The sequence below is a fragment of the Pungitius pungitius genome, chromosome 18 (genome assembly GCF_949316345.1).
Source record: "Pungitius pungitius chromosome 18, fPunPun2.1, whole genome shotgun sequence".
Lineage (NCBI taxonomy): Eukaryota > Metazoa > Chordata > Actinopteri > Perciformes > Gasterosteidae > Pungitius > Pungitius pungitius.
In genome coordinates, this window is record NC_084917.1 from 10,883,756 (window position 1) to 10,906,560 (window position 22,805).

Here is a 22,805-nt window from a genome sequence, read left to right on the forward strand (position 1 = left end):
GTGACAAATATAGATGGAAACCCAATTTAATATGTGGTCCCTGCTTTTGCCGCAAAATATGTCACAACAGAAAGTAGTTTTCCACAGCCTCCTAGAAGACTGCTTTTATCTAATTAACTAACAATCATCTGCTTTACTGACAACCAACATACCAAAGCAGACACATTTTACGTTGATTGCTTACCTATAAGAAGCTACATGAGTTGACGGGGTATTTCATTCTAACTTGAGTAACTTTGGCTTATCACAGCTTGAACAAATGTACCATCAGGTCTAAGTGATTTACTCGGGCCGTTAATGAGGTCTCAGTACAAAACCTTGTGAAGTTTTGTTATGTCCGGCTATGTCCTTTTTTTAACCGAAGCAAGGCACAAAGGCTCTTAACTACGTAAAGACTAAAACAAACACTTGGGTGGCAGGAGGAGGAGGAGATAGGGTTGCAGATGAGCACTTTGCACTTTAGCCCAACGTACATCATTCCTTCCAAAAAAACTGATGTTTCTATTGGCTCTTCCACCTTTAAAAGTGCTGCGTTTCTGTCTAACCTTCTTCCCTCCTTAAAAAATTACCTTTCTGAAGGGCGCTGGGGTTCAAGGAATCAATAGATCACTCAGGCTGCAAATGTATTATCTTACAAAGGGGAAGGGAATGGATGAGCGCTGAAGACAGGGAGGCCATGAATGGAGAAGGGATGAATTGAACCAGAGGAGAGGAGGTGAAGATGATGGAGGGAAGGGAGCTGGAGAGTGGTGGGATAGACCAAGGGAGAGCGGAGAAAGTAGCGAAAGCAACGGATTGCGAGGCGGATAGAGCGAGGGAGCTGCTGGAGGCCTGGTGGGTCATGCAGGGGAGGATGGCCTTTTTGGAAAAATGAGGCAGGGAGAGGATGCACAGAAGGGATTGAGGGAAAAGCAGCAGTAAAGCATTTCCAGGTAGCCTTTGAGGCTTTGTTCAAAAAAAGAATTAGAGGCAATGGAATGAAATGAGAAGGTGGTTTATTAAAAAAATAATGAATGTGCACAATTGTAAGAATACGATTAAGACAGAAGAATAAATGTTTTTTTATGCCACCCAAAGTCTTGAATCTGGTTGTTTCTCAACCAAAATAACAAATTTATGCATTTCTGTATGCAAAAGAATGTAGAAATCATGTGTTCAAGCGATTGATCCACCCAACTACTTTTTTCAAGCGGTTTTGTGATTATTTTAAAGCAAACGTAATCCGGTAGGAAGAGATTTCCAGGAGGAGGGAAAGCACATTGAACTGTGAAATCATAGTCTAAATGACAATCATCATAAATTTGTTAGCGCTATGTTTCTCCCAATTTCCAAATCAGCCCTTTTCTCCACGTTCAACCGCCACTGATCCCGTAATACCATAAAATACCCCTTATGGTTTAATAATGCCTTTTTAAGGGGATGGTTGTTGCAGTGACTGTATATGGAGGTAAAACTCACCTCGGAGCCAGTAGACTACACAGGGATTTGTCACAGTTCAGAGATGATGTCAAACGTTGGGGCAGAAAGTGGGTCACTGAAAGGTGACGGGGGTTTGTGCGCCCAGCAGACGAGCAGGCAGCAACGACACCAATGAGAAAGTTCCCGGCAATAATGATTGGGGAAAAACAATCAGTGTGAGCGATTAAACATCTGTCTCGGGAGGCTAATGTGTACCTCATTCACAACTCATTGCCACATTTGAACTGCAGTTCCTTCGGCTGCAACGCGGTGAAATGTGCGGTCTGGTGAAGTGCTGCATATCGTCGCCTCAGGAGAGATAAGTGGGAGATGTTTCTGCTTCGCTGCGTCTTCGATGACATTTCTCACAGCGTTTGTCTTTATCCAACTTACTCCTGAGGCAGTGCCTTTTTAGATGAATTCAATTAAGGACAATGAGTCCTTTAGTGTCTTTCGATCTCTATACAATTGGGTTGAATCGACAAGAGCCACATGCATATGAAATAAAAATCCATTCCCACAAACTGAAACTATGTGCGCCTGTGTGTGTTTGTGTCAGGTCTCGGACATTGTAATGATGCCATTATCTTACTGGTTTTTGATTTTGTGTCCGCGTGCACTCTGATAAGATGACAAACAGACTTACCTGTAGAAAACAACACAACAACTCACTGTCTCTTTCTCGCCGTCTCTCACACACACACACACACACACTCCGGCAGACAGATCAATACAAACTCATTTCACACCTTGTGCGACCAAAATTCTTTTTTTCAGAGGCTGCGAAAGATATACAGACAACACATATTCATAGTCAAAAAAATATAATAAAAATGAAGCGAGACAGATGGAGAGATTGGTTGAAAGGTACGATGTAGGGTGACAGAAAGAAGAACAGATTCATGGAGAGCTGAATCGTGAAGATGGGAACCCGGCGTTGCCGGGTGGCATTTTGACTCTGGGCTAAACGGTGGTGTGTGTGATTTGGAGTGTGAACGATGACGAGACATGAGTGTTTTGAGTGCTGCCTTTGCTCTCACCCTGATCCTCACACTGACATTGATCCGGCTCTCTATTGCTTCACCTACTGTGTTCTTCAATTAATTTCTTGTCTATTTCGTCCTCTCTTTCTACAATTTTGAAAAGGCCTCCAGTTTTATCCATCGCCGGCTTACGATGTATACAACTGCAGAAAGGACCCCCCCCCCCCCCCGAATACAAAGAATTGGTAGCATCAAAGCTTTTACAGCAATCCTCTAACCACTCAATAATAATCTGTGAGGCAAGTCTATGGAAGTCGAATAGAATTAGTAAATGAAGTGGAAAGCATTTAGCTTTGGTTTAATCCTTGCGACTCAGATCCCAGGCTGAGAACGTTTGTGTCAGCGGGAAGCACATGCTTAAAATCTGGCCATGTTTTTCTTTACGTGCACACACGTCGTCCCTCACTCGCCCACTTAACATTGGCTCCACTCCCCAGGCTGCAGAGTTTAGTAATCAATAAGGCTGTGTGTGTGTGTGTGTGTGTGTGTGTGTGTGTGTGTGTGTGTGTGTGTGTGTGTGTGTGTGTGTGTGTGTGTGTGTGTGTGTGTGTGTGTGTGAGTGAGAGTGCGCGGGGGAGTAATGGAGTGGAATCTGACAGCGATTGTCAGTCATCTCTCATCGGCTGCGAAATAGAATCTCAAAATGGGTCTCCGAAAAAGCGGCGCGTTATGCCTGGTCGTTTTGTATCCACACGTGTGGAGTGCTGGAAGGCGATTGGTTAACATCCATCTCGGCATCGCCTCTTCGTGAGCAACCAGCAGAGAGTGAAAACCCTTAAGGCTCTCCGGTGTTGACCAGTGAATGTTTTGTCATCCCATCGAGCAGCACTGTGGGATTACGTTTGTTTAGTCCTTGTTCTTCCAAAAAAACCTCTATGTCAACTTTAGTGAAACCAGAATCCCGACTTTGTTTGTTTAATATTGCTTACAAGTCCGTAGTCACAACCAACACAGACATTGATACAGGCAGATTGGATTATTTGCTGGCTGAAAGTTTTGTAGTGTGTTTCGCTCTCTTGCTTCATAACTTTATTCTTCTAGTGTGAGTAGTTTAGCTCCTTCCTTCGGATTGGGTGGTGAAATATTTGGCTAAGAAACGAGTTTCAAATCCCAAGTGAGAAACATGATTTTAAAAGTTGAATATCTAAGTGATGTTGTATAAGGGTTCAATGTGAGTTCATGCTAACTGGTAATGTGTGTGTTTTTGTAGTAGAGTGTCATTCAGATCTCCTCCCTCTACTGCTTGTCTTAAATATTCCACATCCTCTTTCTTCCTGTTTTTTTCAGCTTTCTTCCTCATCTTCTTTTTGTCAAAGTTCATCTCTGTCTTTTCTCCCCACTCAATGGAGCAGCCTTTTTTCCCCTCATTCTGTTGTTATTTTTTGCCATTTACTTAGTTCTGACAAGCGTGACCGCTACCTATCCAAACAGTGTAGATAGGATATTTCCCGGCAGCGGGGTCATTTAGATGCAGCCGGGGTGGGGGCAACGTGCGCCTGTATGGGGGGCCAACATTTATAACAGATTGCATTGCTAATAAACAACGAAAGGGCTGCAGAAAAGTGCTAGGAGCGCAACTGTGTATGTGTGCAGGACAGGGCGAATGGGGACAAAATGCTTATGGCTCTGTCAAAACCTCGAGAATGCAGCACACACGCAGGTGTCGACGCACACACACGTTCCTGTGCAGCTTCAGTCCCATCTGTAGATCATGGAAGTGATGTTTGAGTATTTTCTTTAAGATTTACGTGTTTTGTATCCATATTTTACTCTGTCATCCAGTTCCAGTCTCCACTCTTTGTATGAGCGATGAAATCGGCCTCTCAGTTACTGAGCACAACACATAAATACATTTGGTGTCTTCTAAACCCACGGACTGTGTGGGTTGTACCAATTTCAACAACAACATAAGTTTTCAGATGATTTCTCAGAAACCACCTAAGGTGCAGTGGAATTAAAACATGTATCTTAAACCTTTATTTATTCAGGTTATATTGCCTGAGCCTTCATATTTCTTCCAGCAAGGAAAGTTCACATTCCTGCTTCCCTGAACATTAACAACTGCGAGTGAGCTGCCTTGTGGATTAAGCCGCTGACCACCAGGCAGCTCCGCTTGAGCCGCCGGATGCCTTGCTCAAGGGCATCTTAGCTGTAGCCCGCCGTGGGAGGAGGGCCTGTTGCCCACACACATCGCAGGGCTTGAACTGTCAAATATCCTGTTATACAACCTCTGTTTTCCTTAATGTATTTATTTGACTATTTTCTTTACTCAATTTAGTCTGTAGAAAGACCAATGCAGACGTGGCATTAAACACTGATCAATTATTTACATTCAGAGGTTGTCACCGGCTTAGTCATCGGCCAATCATCGTCATGGTACTTTCTCCGGGAAGTTCGGGGCTCTCTGCTGTATGAAAATAGGAAACGCTGTCATCAGCGTTTAATGGAGGACACAGGCGAGGGAGAGAGAAAGAAAGAGGGAGGAAGGAAGGAAGGAAGGAGGGATGGATTGGATGGGAAAGAAAGATAGTAAGTGACAGAGGTGACACCGTATTAGAAAAGAGAACAAAATGGGTGGAGAAAAGGTGGAGAGGATGACGGATGGGAGAGCAGCAGGTGGAAAGACAGCGCTGGAAAAAGACAGACGGCCCGAGTTAAATTCTTGAGTTATAGCGTCACTGGGAGAGACAGAAATGAAGATCGCGGCGGCCGGAGAGCGTGCCCGTCGGGCTCGTGGTGAACAGAGAGACTCGAGTGAGGTAATAAATGAGACGCTCGCTCTCCATTACACACGCTCGCACACACTTGCATGGACGCGGCGGCGGGCTTAGATAATGACATCAGCGTTAAGTCAGCGGTGACTAAGTGTGGTCCTGGAGAAATGTGCTGTTCAGCAGTAGATGACTCTTCCTGGGGCTTCTGCAGTGAGCACACACACGTGTGTGTGTGTGTGTGTGATGCAAGACGACGTCCTGAGTGCTCAGCAGGTTCGGGCGCACGCAGTCTGCTCATTATGGCCTCGGCTGCAAATCTAGTTTAGGACATTAATGATAAGCCGTGCTTCTGTTTTTTTTTTTTTTTTTTTCACCTCCTAAGCAGATGTGTCAGGCGAGGCGTTCACCGAGATGATATTTCTTTAAAGCATTATGAAATAGACATACGTTAACGGCCTACCCGGTGAAGTCCTGGTCCTCGGCCTCCTTTCTCTCCAGCCGGCCCAGCAGTGCACCCCCGGGTGCACAATGTTGGCTCTCAGCAGCGAGCGTCAGGGCAGCGAGGCTGAGCTCTGCTCGTGGCCACGGAGCAGCAGGCTGTGAGCGCGGCGAGCTGGCCCGCCGCCAGAGGGCCGCGATGGAGTTTTTACTTCTGTTGGTCACATAGACGTATCAATTTAAAGTTTCATTACCACTGGAAAGTTCCTTACAGTAACTTTAAGTGAATGTACGAGTTTTTGTAAACTACAAGTTTCTTGATTTATTTCAATGTTTTATTTGTCCTCTTTATTTTCCCTATTCCTGAAGAAGCTTACCACTTAATTGTGCTCCAACCTTACAAGTGCCCAAGTGTTGAAGACATACTTCATTAGATTTGATGACTTTTCTATATATATACACTCACCGGCCACTTTATTAGGTACACCTGTCCAACTGCTCGTTAACACTTAATTTCTAAGCAGCCAATCACATGGCGGCAACTCAGTGCATTTAGGCATGTAGACATTGTCAAGACAATCTCCTGCAGTTCAAACTGAGCATCAGTATGGGGAAGAAAGGTGATTTGAGTGACTTTGAACGTGGCATGATTGTTGGTGCCAGAAGGGCTGGTCTGAGTATTTCAGAAACTGCTAATCTACTGGGATTTTCACGCACAACCATCTCTAGGGTTTACAGAGAATGGTCCGAAAAAGAAAAAACATCCAGTGAGCGGCAGTTCTGTGGGCGGAAATGCCTTGTTGATGCCAGAGGTCAGAGGAGAATGGCCAGACTGGTTCGAGCTGATAGAAGGGCAACAGTGACTCAAATAACCACCCGTTACAACCAAGGTGGGCATAAGAGCATCTCTGAACGCACAGTACGTCGAACTTTGAGGCAGATGGGCTACAGCAGCAGAAGACCACACCGGGTGCCACTCCTTTCAGCTAAGAACAGGAAACTGAGGCTACAATTTGCACAAGCTCATCGAAATTGGACAATAGAAGATTGGAAAAACGTTGCCTGGTCTGATGAGTCTCGATTTCTGCTGCGACATTCGGATGGTAGGGTCAGAATTTGGTGTCTACAACATGAAAGCATGGATCCATCCTGCCTTGTATCAACGGTTCAGGCTGGTGGTGGTGGTGTCATGGTGTGGGGAATATTTTCTTGGCACTCTTTGGGCCCCTTGGTACCAATTGAGCATCGTTGCAACGCCACAGCCTACCTGAGTATTGTTGCTGACCATGTCCATCCCTTTATGACCACAATGTACCCAACTTCTGATGGCTACTTTCAGCAGGATAAAGCGCCATGTCATAAAGCTGGAATCATCTCAGACTGGTTTCTTGAACATGACAATGAGTTTGCTGTACTCAAATGGCCTCCACAATCACCAGATCTCAATCCAATAGAGCATCTTTGGGATGTGGTGGAACGGGAGATTCGCATCATGGATGTGCAGCCGACAAATCTGCGGCAACTGTGTGATGCCATCATGTCAATATGGACCAAACTCCCTGAGGAATGCTTCCAGCACCTTGTTGAATCTATGCCACGAAGAATTGAGGCACTTCTGAAGGCAAAAGGGGGTCCAACCCGTTACTAGCATGGGGTACCTAATAAAGTGGCCGGTGAGTGTATATTAAAGCAATAAGGTAGTTGCCGGCCCCTCCTCTGCGCGTTAGGCCTAACTACACCCTCGGACATTATTGGAGATAAAGTACTACCTCTCGTACCTTATTGCCTTAATAACATGGTTACCAGCGAAAATATGAGTGGTAAGTAAATAGCTGCCTTTAAGCACAAAATAGTTGTAGCCACCAAACGTTGTGTATCACATTTCATCAGTCTAGAGAAAAAATAGTCCCCCTACGTGCATGTAAACAGCATTGTGTCCCGCACCATCTCATTCATTCACATCGCTCATGACCTCCACCTTTATTGTCCGGTTGCAAAAGCTCGCATTGCCTCAAAACGATCATTTGTGGAGTTTACGGCGATCGTCAGCGAGTTAAAAGCTAAAAAGTCAGCTTACTTTGAGTCAATGTGAACAGCAACTGTACATTATCGCTGAATAATGCAGCCCCCGTGACTCACTCTCAACCAATCTACCCCTGTTACATATATATATAATATATTTTCACCATGGAAAATAGGAGTTGCACAGTCCAAACAAGTACAATCTGAATTGCTCCCATTTTGGGTGATTCCGTCTCGAGGCAAAATAGTGAATGCCCTTGAACACACAGACAGGACTATTCCAGTCATGTGTTTGCTCAGAAAGAGGCAACAGGCTCTTAAGTGTACTTTAGTGAATGCTCCAATATATTTAGTGTGTTTGCCTGGTCTCTGAGGTTTTTAGGCCACCCGGCTCACTGCGCATGTGGATTTGGTCCATGTGTACCTGCAGGTTGAGGATGCTTGTGCGTTCAAGGTTTAATTACATTTTAGGGTGTACGTTATCCAAAGGCTTTATTGTCTATCTGGTAATGTGCCTACATGTGTTTGTGGGTGACTGGCAGTGGTGTGTGTGTGTGTGTGTGTGCGTGTGTCTGGGTTCATGTGCTTAAAAGGCCACCCGGCTGATAGACAGACCTACATGAAGGCCTTAGGAATCAAACCTAGAAATAGAACCCTGTGGTAGTGACCAGTGGACAGTGTTTGTGCGTGTATGTGTGTGTTGAGTTTGTGTTACCCCGGTCTATGTCGCTACTGTATCCTGTGTATTTAGAAAAGAGGCTTGGCAAACAGCTTGAGTCAACATACTGTTTTTAGGTTCTGAAACACCCAGCAAAACACTGCATTCATACACAAGCACACACACACTGGCACATGCACACCGAGACAAAAGGGCGGAAGGCAAGGTGACCTTTGTCTTTGTTGCATTTGTGCGCTTTCTGCGTCTCTCGTTCCTCTCAGTCTCTTTCATTTTCCCACAGTCTTCTTCTTCTTGTGGCGCCCTCACATGCTCCGTGAATCTCCAAGCCGCGGACACAGATGCAGCTTTCTTCTAAGAGAGCAGTCACCTTCAGTTTGAAAAGAAAAAAGCATTCTGAGATATGCCCCTTTGAAATGAGGGCTGTATTGGAGACAGACAATGGGATATATACTTATTACTTTCTGACAAGTCCTTTTGAAGTGTTGAACGGCCCATGTTGGAAATGCAGATATTACCTATATGGTTTCCCCCCCTTCAAATCAGTCAATCCATCTTTCCCATTAAATTATAGATGTTGGTCTTAAACCATGAGTCACACATTTTGGCTGTGGTGGAGATAAGCACGACTGTACACTGCTTTATAGTTTAGTTTGCTCAAAATTGGGACCACTATTTCCTGACTGACCATCATGCTGTATTGGACAAGACTGGAAACCATAAAGTGGGACCATAAACTCAAGTTTACCATCGTCACTAAGGTCTTACATTATGTGCAACAACCTGACTTTATTTTGAAAGAGGGGTTTCCAAATTGATGGCTATGGGAAAGAATGCGTGCTGTGTCTTCTCACTCGTCTCTATTCAGTGAGCTGTTGGCAACGCTGCTTGGTTTCCTACCTGCTATTTCCGGGGGGGCATTTTGTAAACTAGGGCTAAACCTCTTTTCAACCGGCAAACCAGTCCTGAATCTTTTGTTTCATAGATTAGTTATTTAATTGACTATTAGAAATTGAACTAACAACATGTGTGATCAAATGGATATTTTTTTTTCTAATTAAAAGTGCCAACTACCCACTGGCTGTATCTTCCAATGTGAAAACTGTATGACTGTATGTGTGTTTCAATATAATTATATATATATATATATATATATATTTCATTAGTACCAACAGAAAGTATTGCATTTTGCAAAGGTATGGTACAAATTGTGTGTGTGTGTGTGTTTCATACAAAGTGAAAAAGGCCGCAGCTCTGGTTCTGATTAACTCCCTGTAAAAACACCTCTGTTCAGAACATCTCAGCCCGTACATCACACTATTCAACACACTCACTTTCTCACACACACACACACACACACACACACAGAGGGCGCAGCTCCTGGAGGCTCACTGTTCACAAAGGGGAGTCTTCACCCATCATTCAAAGCCTCATAGGCCTTAAGAATGCTGACACACACGCGCTCACGCACACAGACACACCAAGTGCTCTGTTTTCTTAGCTTTGATACACTTACACAGTTCGGAGGTGAAAGGGCTGGAGGTAACACGCTGTTTTTCCAGCGCTTGCTAACCACCTATATCTGCTTCTACATGCACACAGAGGTCCAGATGGCTCGGTGGAGACACAACACACACACACGGAAACACACACACACACACACACACACACACAGTCTGCGCGAAGGCACAAGAACCAACATGATAAGCGCTCTCACTGTACACCAGAGACCTGCAACCTGACATAAGTGTGATGAAGCCCAATGAGCTATCAGCTCTCATGTAGTCTTTAGGCAGTTTGATCCCGGTCAATGACCCAGTCTGCCATGTTTAATTATATCTGGCTTTAATGCCAATTCAAGTTTGTGCACAGACACCACCAGTTGATAATGGGGAGCAGCATCCGGCCGTGCATCCGGCCAAACACCACCCCCGTGGGGTGTGACGTTTGTGTGATGGCTACTTGTGCAAAAGTATCACGGGCCGCATCCTGCAGCTCTGCGCTGTGGGGCCTCCACCGGCTGCTGACAAGATGCATGGGAGCCGACGTGTTCAGGTCTCCTGAATCTGAGCCAGCTGAGAGCAGTCACATGTGATCAATGGCTGAATTTATCTCTCTCACAGCCAAGTGCCAGTCATCCCCGTGCACGAGGTGTGTTTGTGTGTGTGTGGTTCGTGGCCGCGACCCCTGCTACCTCTCAGGTCACCATCAACGTTTTTTTTTAGCGAGCAATTAAAGCCAGAGCGACTGAGAAAAAGGTCACAGCCGTCGGGCTATCAGCAAATGCCCACTGTGCACATCGGTATGCGTGTGTCAGTGTTTTTGCATGTGTGTGTGCGCTGTACCCAAGCAACCACATCAGAACCTCCCTCCCACACACACACACACACACACAACAACCCTCCTAATAGCTTGTTGGTAATCTGCAGCGACCCTGCATGATTGATGACAGAATTATTCTTGCCCAGCATAGAAAAAGCTTTAAGGGAATGAGGGAGTTATTAGTATGATTCAACAGGGAGCATGCCATCAGTTATGTGTGATTATGTGTTTGCATATGTGCGAAAATGTTTGGGATTGGATGTAAGGTTCATCTGCAGGACAGTGATCGTGCCATCAATGACGTTATTATTCCTGGTTGGGTCTATGGTACAGTGAACGTATTTAAATGTAATTTCACTGCAGAAGGGTAGGTACATTTTAATTATATTACACATTTTGCCTCAGAGAAAAAAAAAATAACTCCTCGCCAAGTTTCCCACTGCTGAAATATTTCGCATATTCATAACCTTTATATATAAAGAATACATTTATTTGGGGAGCAATCATCTTTTGAGGACTCGATTCTCAAACATCCAGCCTGCGTCTCTCCAGCACAACGCCACTTACTATAAAAGACAGCAAAACGCACTATGTACCCTTTGTCCCTTACTTCTTGCTGACATGTATAGTGCATTTTATTACACCTTCAACAGCACAGACGGTCAGCAGGGGAGAGCCGATGTCCACATACGGCTCACCATTGCAACACAAGCACTGTGTGGATGAAGCCAAGAGATTAAATAAGATTACAACTATTTACGTAATAACAGGCTTGTACCAGTATTGTATTTGGATGATACAATATGAGGAAATATCACGATTTCACAGTATCACTTAAAATGTTTTTTGATATTAATATTATTAAAGGAATTGGAACAGAATTGTATTAATAACAGAATTATGAACTTGAACTTAAACTACACTACTACCTGATACATATAAATAGACAGTGTATGTTTTCTCATTTTGTGCCGGTATGTTGGAACCTATAAGAGAGAGAAATCTACTGACAAAATTGCTTGACGCTTGAATACCCTTAAAAACGTGACTTATGTATCATTGCCTCAAGGTAGGACAAACTCCTCAAAAGTGAGTCGGTCCATTAGTTGTGGTGCACGAGGCTTATTTCCGCAGTGACGATTCTTTTGATCTGCAAGTGTACAGGACGGCTCACCTTGGAGTTTCAAGGTTTTTACTCTTCATAATGAGGAAATTATAATATTATACGCGAAAATACTTGAAGACTTATATAACTTTTCTCCTTGTCCGAGGCAAGTTTCTGATCATCCATCTTTCAAGACGATTTGCTAAATCATTCTAGAACACTTTGTAACCTAAAAAGACGACTCCTTGAGGAGGCTCTGTTTTATCTACAAGAGACATATTGCATGGCTGCTTTGTGCTCTGGCTGCTGTCTTAGACACTTGTTCCTGTTTAAAATCCATCGCTGCAGATGGGGAGCTGTGCTGCTGTGAGTCAGTACATAAACCAGGCGGAACACGGTGTCATTTTACAGACTGAACTTGCTCTAAGGTGCCAGACACACTGGTTTCAGTATCATAAAAAAAAGCCAACCCTCCAATTACGTCCCAGCAGGATAATGTTCCTCTGTCTCTGCATGATATACACTTTAACTGTCCGTAACATCCATAAGTCTACGTTCAGTACATACAAGGTGTAAGGGGATCGTTATATATGACCTTTAAAGTTCAATGATTTGCTTTGATTTCAGTTTGTCAGGGCAGGTGTCATTTGGATAACTACATTTTTTTCTGCTGATGACCATAAGGAGCAGCGTTTCCGGTCATTCTACTGTGTGCTTGATAGCTGTGGTTGATGTTCCTGATTGCAAAAGACTCTACTCTTGCTATAAATCTGAGAGCTCATTTGTTGCTTGTTGTTATTTCCTCTGTGGAGACGTTATTGACGAACGATTCTATTCATGGGAGCTGGCCGTGAGGTGGAACAGGAAGGAGAAAACTTACTGATTGAACATATGACAAAGTGTGATTTCAAGGGACAAACCTCCCAAGTTTCCCATTACAGGATGTTCTCTAGTGCCATTAGGACAACCGATGTTCTTTTAGACTTTTCCCGTTGTGAGAGAAAATAAAGCAAAGAAAGTACATACGTGCATTTCTTCAAAAGAGGGAAGGGGAGGCCTTATATTTTTCTCAAACACACCATCACGCACACATCCTGGCCTGCCTAGTGTATTTCCCTCCCGGCTTTCCAATTTAAATGCAAATGTTCCCAAATCGGACTCCACAAAGAAGCAGAGGCAAAATCATTTGACGCAGCGATGAATTATATATTTTAATTAAGCGGCCGAAAGAATCATGCCTATTCAGCCCTTTCCCCTCCAATAAGAAATGAATAAATAAATATGGAAGGAGGAGGAGGAGGAGGAGAAGAAAAAGAAGAAGGGAATAAATGGGAGGGGCGTGAGGGGTGGATGGATGGATGGATGGATAAAGGCAGGAGGGTTTGTATTGAGTTTGTGTGATTGCAGCGCTAACCGCCCCGTGGGCTGTCATTATATGAGCGATCTGAAGCTGTCAGATTTCAAAACTGTATTGTTTGCTGATGGACAGGCTAAATACCCCCACAGTTTCATGCACACACACACACACACACGCCTGTGCCGGGACGTCTGCACCCAGAGAATTGCAAACACACACACACACACACACACACATCTTTTGGATTTTGAAACCAGCACTTGAAGAGTAGAGATGGGGATTGTGATGCTCTGACAAGGGATGCAATTTTAATTTCACCCCCTGTCACTCTTCTAAATATCTTCTTAGATGAAATACATATGAGCTGCCAATCATTGACACATACGCATAGACACACATGCAGGCCACACACACGCCATCTAACTCTCAATAATATGCACTCAATCAAACTTTCAGTCTCCATTTCTGTCTTTGGAACTCACGAGTGGAAACAGACACTCATCTGGTGATATATCAAAAAATGCAAGACTCCAAAGAGTTCCTACTACAAACGTTCGGATCAATTAAAACTGGAATGAGAGCTGAGAAATAGTGGGCTGAAATCATGCAGGGAAGTTGGCACTTAATTTCTTCCCACCTCAGAGATGCTTTGCTTTTAAGATAAATTGTTGCTCGGGTGAACACAAATCCACATAATCCAGAGAGTTGGAAAGCATAACGTCAATAAATGAATTACAATGATGAACTACGGCACATTTATGCTGTCAGTGTTTGAATACTGTTATATTAAGGTGACAGAATGCATTTCAAAAGCTATTGGTTGCATCCTTAAAAAAATGTGAACCTTGCAAGCTCCTCTTTTCCAGTCTTTTTTTCTGTCTGTCGTGCGTTTTTTTGGCTTGGACACATCCTTCCTAATGTTTTGTGTGAAAAACACCATTCTCTTTGTGTTGCTTTGATATAAAAAAAAAAAAAAATCATATAAAACGCAGTATTCTTTACTTAATCAATAACTTACAGTTAACACAGTTACTTCTGCCGTGTAGGAATACGTGACAAACTGTGTGGGTATAAAAGCTTTTCATTCTTCAAACATCGTTTTTGTTTTTGTTCACTAAAACATTGGCTGGTATCTACAACGTCATTGACCCGTTTGCCGTATGACATGTCGGCGGCACTGTAAAAGCTTTTTCATGTTCTTGAATGTTGCTCCGCAGTACTTTATAATATGTGCCATCTCCCTGAGAGGCGGCAACGTGCTGTGGTGACGTTAATGCTCGACATTAACAAAGAGCAAGGGAAAGATAGAGGGAAACGGAGCGATCCTGCACGGAACAGGGCGAGGAAGACTATGGGAGGAGTAAAATCAGAAGAGAAGAGAACTAGTGGGACAGAGTGTGAAGAGTAGAAGTGAGTAAGAGAAAAGAAAACCAATCAAAGACCAAGAGGTAATGGGAGACGACAGTGGTTTGCAACAGCTGGAGTCGTGCATCAAAAGAACAAGGAAAATCACTTCCCTTTTCTTCGCCTCTATTTAGAGCGCTCACTCTGTCCTCACACATGCAGACACGGACACCTTGCTCTCCGCAAGTCTCAGCGGCAAGCAGACCCTTAGACGACCTTGTCTCCGAGAGGAAAGACAGGTGGTTTGGTAGACAGGCGGGGGGGGGTGGGTGGTCAAAGGGACAGTCCATAGAGAGAAGACAAAGTTAACGACTGACACTTAACGGTAGCATTCACCCTCCTGTAATGTATGCAAGAAAGGCAAATGATTATTTCTCAAAATCAGAAACTTTCCCTTTTAACAAACGTGAAGATTCACTATCGTCTCATCTGACACAAAGCAGGAGAAAGCCAGCGATGAGAGCGCCTCTGTTCAGTGTTGAACTTTGGGTTGCGAGGCAACAACGTTGCGACCGGGGATGCCCGAGACGTCTCGTTGTTGCACATGAAAGCTGCCCGTTTGTTTATGGTGTGCTATACCTTTAAGAGCGTCTGGCCGTAGCCCATCCCAGGGAGGATGGACCCATTAGGCTGATGAACAGAAGAAAACCGACAGAGAGAGAGAGGTTAGAGAGTGAAAAGGATAACACCAGTGCGAGGAGTAAAGAAATACAGAGTTTGACGAGTAGGAGGGAGAAAGAGAAAAAATGCCCCAGACGTGCTCGTGAAAGGAGACAGACTGAGAGATTATCTCTCCGTCTCTTCCATGGCGTTGTAGGCGTCTATGGGTCCGTCAATCAATCAGGACGACAGGCGGAACCGCTCACTCGCTCCCGCTCATGACTCTGCTGTGTGTGTGTCCACAGATGGCAAACCTTGTGACGTCGCTGTGCTGCGTAGTCCTGGCCGCGGTGGTGGTGGCGTACGCTCAGAGACGCAGTCAGCTTGGTGAGTATGCATTTTACTTCTCCCTTCATGACACCATGGCCAACTGTCCTTCTTTCCTCTCGACCGGTCGTTGGGCTCCACTCAACTCTCAAAAAGAAACGCTGTAGGGCTCAGATGTGTGGTACTGTCTCCTCTCTTCTCCTCCTCAACCTCACTTTCCTGTACTTTTCCTGACTTCTCTCAAGCCTGTCCCCCTGAACTGAAATCATTCCACATCTGCATCGACAAAGCCATTGCGTGTTCATTTGCATGAACTTGATTTTATGACTGTATACACGTTGCTGCTGTGGTTGTTGTTATTGTGATTTAGTTGACCACTGGTGGAGTTCCTGTAAGAGCTGTGTGTGTGCTGTGTCATGCACCAAACTAGCTAGGGACCGACTGTGAGGTCAAAGATGAACTGTACCCATGACAAAGGAAATGTGGAATTCCATTTTCCCCTCTCACAAACACAGGAGCTCCCCCTAACTTTATGCCGCTGATATTTTGCTACATAACAAAGGTTCAACACAGGACAGTGAGCGTGTTTCAAATAACATAATATGCATCTATGTTTTGAGGGAGAGAAGAGAAGCTGAAAAGACTCATAGGGCAGCGACCGCTCCTCAGTGCACACAAGATGCACGGCCATAAATTAGACCACTTGTATGCGAGTGTTTAACAAGAAAGGCAATCTGTCACTTGACTTTTAATGAAGAGTGGCCTCGGCTTATCAGCCAATGGGGTCGGACTGTTTGAAAAGACAAGGAGAAGAAAGAGTCTGAGGAAGTCAATAAGTCCTGACGCACAGCACTGTGTCACGAGGGTCATAATCGCACAACTACACACATACACAAGCATACATGGCTTCGGAAATAGGAATGTTGCCTTTGGGGATTAGGTGAAAGCTGCAGAGAAGGTAAGTGAAAAAGGAGATGGGGGGGGTAAAAAAAAGAGGTGAATGAAAATTGAGAAACTAGAGCGTTATGGAAGGCAAAATGAAATCAGGTAGACTAAGAATGAAAGTTAGGAGGTATCACAATAGATGGTTGATGGTAAAGAGAGGAAATGTGCTGGTGGTTAGAACCCTACTTCTAATTGAAACACAACGTGAAAAACATTGCAAAAGACCCTTCGCTCAACTTCAGACGCAGTTATTTGCCATCAAGAGTAATTGAATGTAGTTAAAAAATTGTATTTGATCATATTTGAGCTTCATTCTACCAGTTATCTATTATTCTGTACCGTGCAGGAAAGTGGAAATAATAGTGCAGTGAGGAAGGTGAAAGGGAAACACTTTGGGGAATAACATATATGGGTGGAGGAATGAATGACACCAGTAGATGAATGGGAGCTGCCAGTTATGCCTCCTGGACGGCTTTTGTGTGTCCACATCCTTTCTTCTCATGCAACATGAAATCATTTCCACAAAACTGCTTCCTCTGATATCTCGTACGATTCCATTCTGCTCAAGTACATAGGAGCAGTAAGGATTATGAGTAGGCACACGCATCCGTATACATACACACTCCTAACCTCACAGTGCCTTGTTTTTCTGACTAATTGCAAGCTGGTTTGATTGAAAAGATTCCTTGGGGTATGTGCCAGGAGACAGTAATGCGTGTGCAAACACCCACATATAGTCAGCAGAGAGGGATAGAAGGACGATGAACTCTCTTGTTAGGAAGGCACACACCGTTTGTACGTGCGTGTGCGCACGTGACATGGAGGGTATAGGAAATCCATTTGAGACTTCATAATTAATGACAACAAGAAACTCCGTCCGAAATCCTCCCCCAAGGCTGAGTGAGACAAGTAGCTGCAAGGCTCCCGTGCGTGGAAGTCAACGATGTCTGGAGGCGACAGGGAGACAGGGTGCAGGGAAAGAGGACCCCATTCATAAAGTAGAGAGCAGAACAGCGGCGTTATCAGGGAAGCACTTCTGAGCGTCGGTTACCATTAGTTGAGCTGTTGTTTGCCCCTTTGTGGCAAACACGCGCTGAACATATGAGGCAGTTTCTTTTAAAAAGGTGTCGATCAATCCGCTGAAAACCATCACCTTTGGTGAGAAATCAATGGTCACTAGCATGATGGCAACCACTTCTAAGCTCGTAATTGGCCAGATATTTAAATGAAAAATTCTCCTATGTGTCATTTAAGGTACAATTTTACACCAACATTGCTGCATTTCTTCAAATAGTGCAAGACTTACTCGAGAAGAGACTGATACAGATACCTAGCAAAGTCCACTGAGTAACTTTTCTGTTTAGCTTTTGTAATGTGATTAAAATAAGACCTGTGAGATTGAAGCTTTAGAACAGAAACGACACTCCCGTAATGAAACATCACTTTGAACAAAGAGGAAAAAGAAAATAATTGAAAGCTATTCACCAGCAGAGAGTTTGGACACAAGCTGCCGTGGATGTGAATTTGGTTTTTGATTGTCAGTAAAAAATATAATACTCAATGGGGTGGTGAGAAGGGGACGGGTAACAATAGAATGTAGGTGGAAAGGTCCGATTGTGGGAACTGCTGGTAACTATTCAGGCAGGTTACATGGCACGTGGGGAACCACCTCACACTAAAGTATTATTTTTGCTTCCACTGGTCTATTGCAAAGAGAGCTACTGAAATGTCCATGAGCATTTCAATATCTACCATATTTAACATCTGTGATGACGATGAAGGAATCCTCTGCTGTTCTTAAGCAAGACGCTGAATGTTGAACCCGACCTTTGAACCGGCTTTTGACCGAGAAGCAAAAGGCACCCCTTCAAGAATCAATAACTTTATTTTTATTCATATTAGAAATGATGCAGCTCTTTCTCTTAGCAGAACAAAAGTTTGAATGCAAGCCCACAGCCAGTACATAGTCAGCATCTGCCAGTTTCTAGGCCTTGAGTATATCAGGGTGATCACATTATTTTACATTAGATTGTCAGGAACATATTATGTAATATCTCAGCAAACATGTTAACATCAATAGCATTGCACTAACTTCACCTAAACCTCTACTGCTTTTGGAGCTTGTCTAAACTGTTTTCAAGATGTTGAATTGAAGTGAAAAACACTATATAATAAATATAAATCTCAGAGCTGTCCCCCAAGCAGTGACATGAAAATACAATGAGGGCATCAAATGAAGCCTTAGATGTAAACCCCCCAAAAAAGATGGAAGAGACATTGGGTACAGTCGCCGTTCTTCATTTCTCTTTAAATGACTTCCTTCCACTCGTTGGTTTTGCATACGATTTCCTCTGATCTGTTTTGATCAAGTGCAGCATTATGGAGCTGTAAAGACCTCTAACACAGAGCTGCAATTGCATCAGATTTTAAAAACTTTGGAATCATGCAAGCAAACTACACCCATGAGTTGTATGCATCATTTTGTGTTATTATTCATAACAGACTGAAAAACAATGAGTATGTGCCCAAATAAAAAATATATACTGTATGCTCCTTGCTCATCTTCATTCATAGTTGAAAACTGTCCAATTAAATCCAAACACATTACTCATGCCCACTCTGGATATATGTTTCTTCTTGATTACCTTGTCCCACTGGTGATATAATCAGTTCCCTCTGCATGCAAAGTGAATGCATGCATTGGGAACCAGAACACTGATCATATACATGGCTGAAATGTTGACTTGTTTTCGTTCGCTATTTGTCTCCCTTTGCATCTTTTGTTGTCTCTGCATTGCCCCGATTCGTTCTCTCGTCTGTTTCTCTCGGTCTCATTTGTATTCTGAGATGTATCAGAATCCTAGCAGAAGCATTGCAATGTCATTAACAGTGTGCCTCACACAGTAAATACTAAGAACAAGCACAACATGAATACCAACGAGCAAAGTACCCGAGCATATTCAGTGGAGGAGGAGAGCAAAATGGAATTATATACAGAATGTTGAAAATCTGATGCAATTGAGATTGTAGCTATGTGAGCGAGAGAGTGTGTGAGTATGGTGACGACGGGCTGTTGACTGAGAGAGCACGTTATTTATGGGAGTGCATATCCCGATTGAGAGCCAAACGTTTCCACTCATAATCAGTCCCTCCATCTCTTTCTCCCTCCCTCCTTCTGTGTATTTATATGCCTTTATATCCTCCCTCCCCCCATGTCCCCCTCTCTTCCTCCACTTCACCGTCCACATACACAACCCTTGTCACCTTCTCTGCTTGACATGCTCTTTTTTTCCTTCACTCTGTAATTTCGTTATGTCACTTCCTGTCTCTAGATTCTCCCCTCTCCGCATCCCTGTCTCTCCTTTCCAATCTCACAATCCGAGCACATTCGTTGCCCATGACATCACTTGCTGCTTGACGCTACACCGGCGCCCCTAAGTGTTTTTGTATGTTTTTTTCACTTTGCTGAGCGTCTTGGCCTCTGATCAGTGCCGACAGAGGAGTGGGAGGGGAAGAGAGACAGGGATCAGGGCACAGACTGGCAGAGGGAAGGGGAGCGAACGAGAGGCGGGTAGGAGGTTGAAACTCACGCGGCATCACAGCTGTCAAAGCTGTATTCGTCTCTGGTGCACGTGACACGTGCTGCTATGACTTTCTGCTGGCCTTACTCCTCTACGCCCTGGTGGATGGGTCGGGTTGAACGTTCAAATTGAATCAATGTTTTTTTTTTTTTTTTTTTTTACTTCCCCCTAGAACTAATCCAACCCACGTGCAGATGCTCATATTGGCGGATGTGATTAGCGGGTAATAGCTTCAGCACTACGCAAAGCTTTGTCTGTTGAACTTAGCTGACCAGCGCGCTGCAGCGCGAGTGGCGTAGCAAAAGGATGTCTCAGACCGAACTGGAACGGTCAGGGACATAACCACTCCGGAAAATGAATTATTACACTGTTACGTCATAGTTTATTTTTTGTGGAATTATTTAAACAATCTATGCATGTTAATGACGTGATGTATCTTAACTCAAGCATGACGCCTAAATGTGAGTGTTAAATATCACGCACGGATGGAAAGTAGTTCCTATAATTGCAGAGGCAATTGTAGTCATGTTGCTTTTTTCCTGTACTTTCGCCAAGTGTAGCTCTTGACAAAGTGGCCTCCGGTTTTGCTCCTCTGACCCATTCTGCAAAGGCGATCGTCTATGTTTGTTAGAGTGGTCTCTATTACTGTAAAAGCCGGCAGGATGGAACAAAAGAGCCGTAAAGAAAATGTAAGAATAGGGTCCGAGGAGCAAATAAGAAAAAGTCATTGCGCTTTTCCGACAGCACAATGAGAGACTTTGGACGTTAATGTTCCCCCCAACAGAACTGATTGAATTCAGCTGAAAACACTTGAGACATCAGCAGATGTTTGTGCTTCGTTTGTCTCTCCACTTTTAGAAGTACAAAAGACAAATCGAGACAACTAAACGTTTTCCATTATTCATTCAATTTAACCGCTCTGTGATTTGTCTTCAGAGGACCGACAGCTACTGTAAATAAGTGAAAAGACATGGAGATTAATGTTCGTGTGCGTGTGTGTGTGTGTGTGTGTGTGTGTGTGGAGATTAATGTGTGTGTGTGTGTGTGCGTGTGTGCGTGTGTGTGTGTGTGTGAGCCATCTATGTATATGCTGGAGGGAACCGTGATCACAGTCATTGCCCTGAGTAGCACTCAGAGCAATGAGTGTTGTCGCGTTGGCACGCTGTTTGTACTAGATTCATGATGGAGCTCCACTGATTGATTGATTGACTGACTGGATTGGCAGATGGATTACTGTCAGACTGACTGGATGACTGGCAGGGAGGAGAAGGAAAGCCACGCTAATCCCACTCAGTCAGTCTTTGAAAAGCAAGGGGAGAGAAAAATGAATGAATAGCAAAACATGGAAGAACCATCAACCAAATAATGTCTAATGCGCTTTAAAAGTGAAAGGAAAACCAAAAATGTGAATTAAACTCAAAACAGAAAAATGTTGTGTTCACATGGAATTATCATGAGCTTTTTATGCTTTTAAAAGTTTAAAATATTTTTACAGTACTTTGTTAAATCATTCAAAGGGAGCTGTAATAATCTGTTTGGGGAAAACTATTTACACTTTTGACCAGGGTACGAGTAATTGACATTTTTCCAGGTACCCAAGTGCCATAATTATTCCTGTTTACCGTATACCAGTATGGAAACCAATGAAACCCTATACTTATACTAAATACTTAATACTTTGGCTTAACACGGTTTGTCCATAAACAGATTATCGGCTGAGTAGACGCTCGGCTTTACTCATCCACGTTGTCTTTTCATTTTTGCACAGCATGCAGGATCGCATTCCTTCTGGAGAACGGGCAGGAAACTAGAGGACAGAGCGACTTGTTGGGCTTCTTCTCCAGAGGCAACAAAAGATTACAGCAGCTAACCGGCACTCCTATTACTTTGCTGCCTTATGATCATTGTTCCACTGAAGAGTAGCTTTACATGGTGCAATATATATATGTGTATATATATATATATATATATATTTTGAGATACTTGGAGCTGTATAAACCCAGGTGAATAGGGAATATATTTAAGTTCTTTCTTCCAGAGAGGCGGAGAAAAGAGTAGCTGTCTCTAATAAAATTTGCAATTGTGTGTGTGTGCACATGGATTGGCAGTATGTGCTGGCACGAGGGCTTCCAGTGAGACGTGAAAAAGTCAAGTGGCGTGAAATGTTTTGCTGGCTCATCAGCTTTAGTAATTTTCTTTATCGTCATCAAGTTACTCATCAAATGAATGAAAATCTGGATCTTTTTTCAAACTGAAACTGGATGCACGGCAGACAGACTTCAAAAAAACCTCCCCACACTGACCACATCAGGGACATGGTCATCCTTCTTGCCGGCCGGCCTGTGTTTTCTCTCCTAATTAAGGAAACTAATATCCGTGGATTCCATGATGGCATGGTAGTGAACGTATTGTATTTGGTACAGTAGAGACACTGGGTTTGCTTAATGTCTGATCACATCTGTCTCGTAATTGACCCTTTCCAACCAATCACAGCCCTCTCTGCGAAGATATGAAATCTGCAAATTTCACTGTCTGAGTGTTTGCATGCATGTGTGTTTCTTTCCTGCGTACGGACCCCCCCGCCCTCTGGGCTGGTTTGCCTCCCTAAATTTGTAAACTCAGGGGAAGCGCTACTCATTTGACAGTAAGATAAAAGACCCTCAAAAGGTGCAAATATCTGGCAAAATCCCAGCAACACTGACTGGGATTAATTAATATAATACATTAATTGCCACAATACCATTAATACGTGTCTTTTCAGAGCACTTGATTAATTGATTGCTGTCAGGATGATGAGAGAATTTCAACAAATA

General features: G+C 43.7%; 1 protein-coding gene across 1 annotated transcript in view; it reads left to right on the forward strand.

Moving 5' to 3' along the window:
- The window catches only part of cntfr (ciliary neurotrophic factor receptor), a 169,926-nt gene that overhangs the window by 56,916 nt on the left and 90,205 nt on the right, over window positions 1-22,805 (forward strand). Inside the window, exon 3 of the mRNA XM_062558887.1 lies at window positions 15,445-15,526. Coding sequence (XP_062414871.1) covers window positions 15,445-15,526 — 82 coding nt within the window. The remainder of the gene's footprint in view (window positions 1-15,444; window positions 15,527-22,805) is intronic.